Here is a 10,000-nt window from a genome sequence, read left to right on the forward strand (position 1 = left end):
TCAATGTTGAAATAGACTAGGAAATCTCTCTTCACGATTGGCAACATTATTCTTAGGGAGGAAAAAGAGGAATTATTGAAACAACTATAAAATATAACATAAAAAGGTTAGCGTCCCAACACCTTTTCAACTGATTGCAGGAGTACCGTATCTGCGATCATCAGTAAATGCCTTTAACGAAAATCAATGAAATCATCTTTGCACACAATAAACGAGCCACACTCCACGTAACCGTGTGAATACATGTAACCGGCGGTAATCGCGGGAAAATAGGTTCGACCAAGTCACTAATGGTTTCACCTTAGCTTCTGATTGGCTGAGTATATGACGTAAGATCACCAAGAGTGGAAATTATGCAAAACCATATCAATCGCGAAATTCCTTTCGACAACAAACTGAAAACTGCTCTAAAGCACCGAATAAAATAAAAATAAAATAAAATAATGAAATACAGCCTCGGAGTTTTCGAGGGAAAGTTTGCAACTGGTACGAAAATCTGCCGGCAAAATTTCAAGCAAAATATGCCATTTTCATGAACACTGCCGGCAACCAGAACAAGCCATTTTTCTGAAGAATTTAGCAAAGCCTACACCTCGTGCAAGGAAACAAGATGTCAGTGTCAAACGCAGAGAAATTAATTTGAACTTTACTTCCAGTGAAAGGGTTAGGAACAAAAACGCGACGAAATATCAACATTAATACCTGCTTCGCTGTAACAACATTGACACCATGCACCTCGATACCAAACGCCTCTGAAAGCCGCCTGGCGGGTGTAGCATTATATTCTTTCCCACGCTACAAAGAAAAACACAGCATTGTAAATGTTCCGATATCTTACATCTAATGCTATTCACTACTTGCACAAATCCCATATTACATCTCTTTTACCCCCAAAAATCTGCATAGGCATTGTTTTCGACTTCTCTTGGGACATTTTCACGTCCCAGGAGAAAATAGAGGGGGTAATAGAGGTGTATTATGGGATTGCAGTCACTTTCCGAGTTCATGTCTGCCTCCTCTTCAAATCGAGTCTATGTGCGACGTTTTGGTGATGGTAATTAGTTCTACTTTACATAGGAATGAACACTAATTTTCATAAGAGACTTCGCGCTTAGACTCGCTTTGAAAAGGAGGCAGACATGAACTCGGAAATGAACTATTGTACAGGTGGTTGGCAACCAATCTCTAGAGATAAATCTAAAAATGCTGCAAAGTACAATTGCTGGTGGGCGAACAAAAGGAGCTGATGAGAGATCTTTTGTTTTCGTCCACCAAAATGGCGGCAATGACGTAACGTGAAAATCACCGATGGAACCTACAATTAATTCTAAGAAGGTGAAACCTATAGATAATTTGCTAGCAGCAAATTAGTGGCTTAAGGAAGCCAAAGTTATTTTCAAAGCATAAATACCTTTTTCCACAATGTTTAACATTTTAAGACAACTCACAAAAAAATAAGGACCAAATTAAATGTTCGCCGAATTGTCCTAGTGAACGGTTTTCAGCAGAGAAAATGAATTAAGGTGCATTCTAAGAATACACTTCATTCTATGGTCCGACATATTTTAATCGGGTACATTCTCTTCGTTATTTTCACAGCAACAGACGCTACACACTCTGAATGATTCTACTTGGACTTGCATGAACGCAAAATTGCAATCCTTGGCGTGCAACTGACGTCATTGGCGGCCTCTTTTTTTTTTTCAGGTGTCGCAAAAACGCATCCAAAAATTATAGAAAATTTAATATTGTTGTTGTACACCATAACTCACCTTCATTTCATAATATTCATTGAACAATTCCCAAATGTGCATTCGTTTCGGCAAAGATGACCGCGTTGTGGGTACAATACAAGCCACAAGTGACCTAGAGGAAATGATTCGGTTGTCGCCTACACACTGAAACAGAATCAAACAGCACCATAGTAGCACGCAGTCAAACCTGAGGTCTCATTCGTACACAGCACTTTTTACTTTGTTAACATCGAGCTCGAAAATTTTGTTCAATATGGGCACTGAAGATAGAGCTCCGGTCGCGAAAAGCAAGCTTCTAAAGACCATCAAACTTCATAGATAAAATTGGACAACATCAACCGACAGTTGATTCCTAGTAAGGTTTCTAGAACCAATAAAAGGGAGTACTTCTCTTCAGGCTTGTTCGAGAGATTTAACGCCTGAATCGTCGCGCGACTACTTTCCATCATGGGATCGTATCTGAGGGTTTATGGATAAATATCAGCATTCATTCGTATTGAAGCCTCCCTTGAGAACATGAAGACAAAGGAAGCAAGACGAAGTCAAAAAACTTCGGCGCAAACCTTCAGTGTCATGTCCTAGCATGACATTGATAGTTTGGCTAACCAAACTTTATTTGGAAAGATATTGTTTATTTTGCTTCATTTAGCAAATACGTCGTCAGGCCACGGAGGCAAGCTTTCTTGAAAGAACTCACTTTGACAAGACCATGTTGAAAGAGAGCCTTAAGTGCCATTGCTAAATCCTTCCTCACTACATTGACCAACTCAGCATCCCTGGCGTAATCAAACTACACAGAAGAAAACAAAGAATATACCAGCAAGTTTGAATTTACACGTGACATGCCTATTTCCGAATAACACGAAATCCAAATCCATATCAGTTACTTTGGCTATTCACAAAAGACGCAGACAATCAAGTTAACCAGTCACAAAGCCAGTACAGGGAGCCGGAGCTAAACGCCGGAAACACGCGCAAGCAAGTCAACGATTCGTTTTGCTTTTGCCTCTGATTGGTTGAACGAATGGCGCAAGATTTTTCAACCAATCAACGCATTCGCATCAAGCGATGTAAGGAAAGAGATGCTATGCGAGCTACGATTGGCCAATTTAGCAGGCCGTATTTTACAGTGCGACCCGTCAAATTTACTAGTTTTTTTATGACATTCAGAGGTTGCTGAAGCCAAAATCAAACAAGTTTGTTATATCTTTGTCATATTGCAAATTACAGGCTTACGTTTGCAGTAAACGCGATGCCAGATCTCTCTACTAAGATTTCTGAACTATACTACAAAGAGATACATGATCAGCTAAAGTAGTTACCCTATCACTGCTCTCTGAAAGTGTGGTGTCAGCTGATGACACTGAACTCGTACGAATCCGTGGCCGCCTCTTCAGATCCGTGGGAGATCGAGGAGAGCTTGGACCGTACTCCTCGGTTTCACTAGGAGGCTCACGTGACTTGATATCAATTATTTTAAGAACGGCTTGTTGAAGCTGAGCCAAATGCTCACTGAAGAGCAAAACAACAAAAGAAAATTAAACCTGAGCAGAGGAGGTGTGGCCCTGTTCACGGGTAGCGGCAATCCTCTTCACTTATGCTGGGGCCTTGCAATAGGCAAGCTCCCAATCAGAAGCGTTGTGGTCATTAGACCAAATCTGATTGGCCATTAATTGGAGGGACAGGTCTGTATTCCAAATTCAGATACATGTAACACCGTAAACTGATGGGCCAAGGCTAAGACTTCTCATTGTGGACTTTTGCCCTCACTCACAAGTTTCATTCTAGGGTAAGAGTCACGCACTTTACTGATGAAAAGAGTTGGAATAACCGCACGAGTCTTTTACAACGAAAATTATATTAAAATCACATTTTCCTTGGGGTCGCCGTCTTCGTTACTTGAGTGCGAATGGAATAAATGTAATCTACCAAACGAAAGAGAGTTTCTTACAAGTATCCCGGCACAGCAACAGATGTAGCTTTCTGGACAATGTGATCTTGAAGCTGTTTTCCAGTGCAACCGAACTGACTGAAAACATAAAGCACAACACGAAATAGATAAGCAAATCAAAAAGAGATGACAAAGCACGTAAATCAAAAGTCTCACCTTATTGCAAATAACTGTAAGATGGCAAGTGCCCGTTTGATGATTGCAACACTTGCATCGCGGATTTTCTGGGAAAGGAAAGGAGAACATAAAGCGTTAATTTTTAAAGATCTCTATGTTTTTTGCTTATTGGGAAAGTGCAAACAGTTGTAGGCGACAGTGCAACTCCGCGGCTATCTTCAAATAGTTGGGAAAGTAGGTCGTTTCGCCCGACCTGAAAACTGTTCGCCCGACACGTTACGACAGAAATAGTGCCAAGAAAATATAAAGTTTAACCATATACATATAAAAAAATTTGGTTTTATCAACGGAGTTGATAATGTAAATTGGCCACCGTACAGAGATTCTAAAAGCTCACGTTTCGAGCGTTAGCCCTTGGATTCGCTCTGACGAAGGGCTAACGCTCGAAACGTCAGTTTTTAGAATCTCTGTACGGTGGCCAATTTACATTATCAATTCCGTTGATAAAACCAAATTTTTGTATACTACTTCCCCACCGACGCAGCACCACAGTTTCTTTAGAAACTACCCCCTTCATTCATATACATATAAAGACCATCGTAATCTTTCCCTGAATTTACACTATTTCGATTGGAATACGTGACACATTTTGTGTTATATAATAAGCTCAATAACGAACGCATTTTGATTGGTTCTCACCTATGATCTACCGGAGGGCAGACGCATAGCCGACGTCATTATCAAACACTTTCCATTCTTTATTATATAAAACAAATATATTCCATGCTGCCTGGCGTTAGTTCAGTAACAGATCACAAATGACGTCAAAATTTGGTAAGAACAAAAGAGTGGCAGCACACAAGTCGATAGCCGAGTGTTACTCGTGTTCCTACCACATTTCAAAGTCTTCTGTGCTCTCTTACTAGGGACTTTACGATCTACGACGCTGTCGTCAACGAGACGCAACGAAACAACAATATCATTGGTTAAACGAGGAAAAAGAATCGTGCTGCACGTGCGGCACGCGTTTTAACACATGTTCGTGCGGTACTCTGCACAACAACGACGTGAAATCACCAAATTTGAGGTTTTGACGACAACGCGCAAGCACAAACGTGAATCTACAATTCTATATTTTTACTCTGAAACCGCTCGTACCAATTTTTTAGGATACTTCGCCCATATTCTACGACGCGAACAAGATGGCCTAACCGCGAGAAACTTACGATAGTGCAAAGTTGCATTTTGAGGTGACGTTTTCGTTGACGACGACGTCGTAGATCGTAAAGTCCCCACTTTAAGATCTACGACACCGACGTCGACGAAAACGTCACTCTAAAATATAAATTTGTGATATCGTAAGCCTTTCGCGATTATTCTACCTTGTTCGCGTCGAATTATGTGAGCAAAGTATCCTAAAATAAATTGGTACAAGCGGGTTTCAGAGTAAAATTAGACAATGAAAGATTCACTTTTGTGCGCTCGCGTTGCCCCCAAAACCTCAAATTTGAGGACCGCACGAACATGTGTTAAAACGCGTGCCGCACGTGCAGCACGATTCTTTTCAGGGAGCTTACGCGCGCGCATTTTGGACACGCGGACGACAACCGGAAGTGAGCTATTTTCCTTTTTAACTTGTCTTTACACCACCACATTTGCCAAGTATCTTTACTCCATTAGAGAAGATTCGAATAAAAATCTGGGAGACACCATTGTCCTGGCACACGAAATGTTCTCTTCCCGGTTGCCGTCCGCGTCTCAAAAACGCGCGTGCTTAAGCTCCCTATTGTTGTTTTGTGGCGTTGACGTTCACGACCGCGTGAAAAGACGCACCACAACAAGGAATCTATTTGTTAAATTGATAACAGAACAAAGAACAAACAAAGTTTATCTAATATACATATACGGATAACGGGCTTTCAGTTCGGGGGAATAGGGCATCAAGAGAAAAAACCGCATTTCAAATTCGGGGCTACAGGCTACAAGATCAATTTCCGGTCCGAGCGTGATTTCAAACCTGGAGACTGTATCTGGAAAGTCCCGAAACTTTTCGGGCCCGAAAAGCCACTGACAAGGCTGCCGTCTGCTTGTTTTGATAGGTTGGTCTTTCGATATGTTTCCAAGATAACACAAAGCAAAACGATTGTGAAGTTTGGTGAAAAGGCCATTTCCGAGTTCATGTCTGTTTACTCTTCAAAGCGAGTCTAAGGGTGTGTTCGATTGACCGTATTCCGGAATAGAAATACTTAGAATAGAAGATAGAAATCCTTCGCTTTTACGAAGATTCACATTACAATGTCAAACACCTACTAAAACGATATTTTAAACATATATTTATTATCCTTGTTGCTTCAAAACGCCAGACATACCGTTTTAAATCATCACTCCACGTATTCTTATTCCGGAATAGGGTCAATCGAACGCACCTTAAGTGCGAAGTTTTTCTTACGAAAATTAGTTTTCAATCATACTTGTAAATTAGAACTAATTACCATCACAAAACTTCGTACTTCGACTCGTCTTGAAGAGGAGGCAGATTAGCACTCGGAAATGGCCTCTTAAAACTTCTCCGTTCTTAAGACACAGAAGGAATAGTGACACCCGAGAAAGGCCCTAAATGTTTCGGGACATTCATCTAATAAGCCACAGAGTCTGTTACTGTGCAAAAAAATGCAAAAAGAAGACCGGGCCCCAGTTGTTCAAACGATGGATAGCGCTATCCACCGGTTAAATCACTATCCAGCGCATAAACACTGGCAAAACCAATTGAGTTATCCAGTGGATAGCGATTTATCCAGCGGATAGCGCTATCCATCGTTTGAACAACTGGGGCCAGGGGTTTAAAGCTGACTAAAGGTTGGATCATTAGGAAGTAGCGCTCTGTAAATTTTGTATTGGTATTATTGTTATTATTATTATTAGTAGTAGTAGTAGTAGTAGTAGTAGTAGTAGTAGTAGTAGTAGTAGTAGTATTAGTATTAGTATAAGTATTAGTATTAGTATCAAATCGGAGACTGCGGACGCGGCCCAAACCCTTGACTAATGCTAACCATAAGCCTAATAATTGGGCCTAAAACGATGTTTAGGCTTAAGGCTAGCATTGGTAAAGGTTTCTGGTTTTTCACAAACTATATTTTACTATTAGTCGGTATTTTATTTTTGGTCTGCAGTCTGCACTTTAAAGGTTGTTGGCAGAAAACCTTTTTCTTGCCAGATGTCAAGAAAGTAACAAGGGCTCGCTCTGTTAGGGAAAACGCTTAGCAATAATGATCATTTTACCTTACTCCGCATCTGTTCAGAAGTTTCTGGAATGGGTGTCACATGGATGCAGCAGCCATTAGTCTCTTCACCAGACAATTCCTCTCTTAAACTATAATCGCAGCTGTAATCCAACTCATTGATGCTGTCTGAAGAGTACTCGGATGATTTGTGCGAACCGCCCTTTCCCTAAACACCAGCAAATGGCAAGTTAGAGCTAAGAGCACCCTAAGCAAAGTGATCACTTCTACTGACATGACACGCACTAAACTGCCTGGTACGTCATACAATCCATCATTTTTACCCTCGATCTATCTTTGTGAAGTTTTCTATGTCTCTTTGCATGAACAGGACAGGGACATGATTTAGCTCGTTCAGATCGCTCTTCAGCATCCTCAACTTCACCTGTAAAGTGGAAATACAAGTCACTAAAGACTACACAGAAATTCACCAAGGTGCTGTTTGACATCTTTCCAACACCACCACTGAAGCGAAAAATCTACAAATTCGTCTTTTCTTATATCTTACAGACAGTACTAGCCTTCCACAATAATTCTTATGTTTACCTGTTTCTATTAAATCAAGTTTGCACACAGCAACTATGTACAACAAATTTTGAAATCACAAACAATAGGCCAATTGCATGATGATGCCATTTGACTACAAGTACCAGAATCCTTCAGGTTTTGCTGGTCACATGCTAATTAGAGCTATTGTTAATTTTCCAACGCTGGGAATACAAAATCTAAATAAAAAAAAGAAAAACAGACTGAATTCTGGTAGTTGTAGTCAAATGACGCCATCGTGAAAGTTGCCTACCGTAATGTTCACCCACTAAAGGCTGTCAGTGATGATTGGTGGTATGCATTTGGGCAAAGATCTTACAATGTTTCAGATTCGACTGGAACAGTTCCCTTTGTTCTGCTTCTTAAGACCATGCCTGAGGTGAGACCTTTGTGCCCCCTGAGATTTTCTCCAATTTGCAGATGAAAATACAAAGGCAGCACTTTCTCCTGAGTTATTTTAATTAAGGTCTTGAGTGTTGATCTGGGCGGCATTCAAACCCACAACCTCCCACATGACAGCCCAATGCTCAACCAACTGAGCCACCGGTGCGCAAACGACAACATGTGAAGCACGCCTTTGCCAATATTCAAACAGATTTGTTTGATTTTTTCTAATTAATTTCTGTCCTATTGTCTACAGATATGGAGCAATTTCTCAAAAGAGAAATTCAGAAGAATTTTCACGTTTTATGACAAGCAGTAGCCTACTACCTACTTGCTGCTTGCCATTTTACATAAAATGCTAAATCTCTCTTATAACTGAGAGGACAAAATAAATATTTACTACTAAATACTGATTGCCTGAAAGAGGGTTCGGTAATACCCTGCTTTCAATACATTAAAATTAAGTCCTAAACAAAAGGCATCATCTCAAGGCTTTGGGGAATAAATACCGGTATACGGATTTGAATGGGTTTATTCCCCAGAGCCTTGAGATGATGCCTTTTGTTTAAGATTGACTTTTAATACATCCAAAGTGGGCTATTAATCCTTATATTTATTATTATATTTATTATCAAAAGTGGGCTATTGCCCTGGGCACAAGTACTTTCATTCTTTTCATGTAAGTACATGTAAATATTTTTAGGGCCTGTTTACAAGGAGGTGGGGTAACCCACCTGTCCATATAAACTCTTATTTTTTCAGCCTCGCGTTTACATGATAGGTGAGCTAACCCGCCGAGATCGAGGCTGCTGCCCTGCCCAGACGGTGTTGCGTTTTGTCATGTAAACGCTTGAATTAAGGTGGGGTAACCCGCCAACCCGGGGTCGGTTCATGTAACACAATACTGCCTTTGGCAGAGACGTTGCAGGATCACCTATACTAACTTGCGATCACCTATACTAATGACAACAACCACCAATTGAAAATATAAAAGATGACAGTGAGTCACTGCCACATAGAGTAGATGAGTGCAATGAAAACTTCTTTGGCTTCCTCTAAAAATACAATGTTGAACCAACCTTGCAAGAATGTGACAAATCTTTCCAAATCAGCAATTTGAGTGGTGAGTTGTTTAACAAGTTCCTCCTGTTGAGAAAGACCAGATAAACGCCTTAAATACAAAATTTACACAATCAGGAAATAGTTTCCAAAAAATGTCACACATCAGTGATTGCTCCTCCAATAGATGCACCAGTTTTGAACCTTAGGTAATTAAATTTTATTGTTCTCAAAATTATGAGCTCAGTAGGTTTTTGAGTATAAATCTGAAGGATACATGTATTTAGTTACCTTAAGGAGAAAATTGCATCGTTGGAAAAACACATGTATGAATAAACATTTTGGCACAAAATCGACATTTTGTGATATAAACGTATACTAAGCGTCTTGTCTAGTTTGCATCAGTGATCCACAAACTGCCTCAGTTGTATGAATTCTGGTCACCCAAGATACAGTGTATACTGTAGATAGACAACTTCATTGGTGGCAATAAAGATCAGAAAAAGAAGCGATTTTTTAAAACATTTGACGATAAAAAACTGTGATAAAATATTTTTTAAACACATTAAAAGAAGTTTATCGCTCAGTGTAAATTTATGTACCTTTGTCTTCACAGGATGCATCAGCTGCCATGAAAAAGATGAAATTATTTTTCAGTTAATTCAAAAAAATATATATGCAAACTTTTTCTATGATCATGTTAAAATTACAAAATGGAAAAATAAGGTCACCTAGATTAGAAAATATTAAAGACTATAAGTAACACTTAACTCTCCAGATTCAATACAAATGATACAAATAAACAGTACAGGTTGAAGATTCACATCTTGAGTCAGTCTAATGTCATTATGGGAATTTCCCTGCCCAAAACTCTAGAAAGTCAGAACCACACTTGAGCCAGTTGTCTCTGA

At 39.8% G+C, this 10,000-nt stretch overlaps 1 protein-coding gene across 1 annotated transcript in view; it reads right to left on the bottom strand.

Moving 5' to 3' along the window:
* LOC138003423 (RUN domain-containing protein 1-like) overlaps positions 1 to 10,000 on the bottom strand; it is a 38,343-nt gene that overhangs the window by 9,919 nt on the left and 18,424 nt on the right. Inside the window, exons 9-18 of the mRNA XM_068849481.1 lie at positions 9,692 to 9,715; positions 9,110 to 9,176; positions 7,385 to 7,485; positions 7,102 to 7,269; positions 3,862 to 3,929; positions 3,706 to 3,783; positions 3,077 to 3,266; positions 2,452 to 2,544; positions 1,773 to 1,898; positions 703 to 795 (exon numbers count right to left, since the gene is read on the bottom strand). Coding sequence (XP_068705582.1) covers positions 703 to 795; positions 1,773 to 1,898; positions 2,452 to 2,544; positions 3,077 to 3,266; positions 3,706 to 3,783; positions 3,862 to 3,929; positions 7,102 to 7,269; positions 7,385 to 7,485; positions 9,110 to 9,176; positions 9,692 to 9,715 — 1,008 coding nt within the window. The remainder of the gene's footprint in view (positions 1 to 702; positions 796 to 1,772; positions 1,899 to 2,451; positions 2,545 to 3,076; positions 3,267 to 3,705; positions 3,784 to 3,861; positions 3,930 to 7,101; positions 7,270 to 7,384; positions 7,486 to 9,109; positions 9,177 to 9,691; positions 9,716 to 10,000) is intronic.

Source organism: Montipora foliosa, chromosome 1 (genome assembly GCF_036669935.1).
Source record: "Montipora foliosa isolate CH-2021 chromosome 1, ASM3666993v2, whole genome shotgun sequence".
NCBI classification, from domain to species: Eukaryota; Metazoa; Cnidaria; class Anthozoa; order Scleractinia; family Acroporidae; genus Montipora; species Montipora foliosa.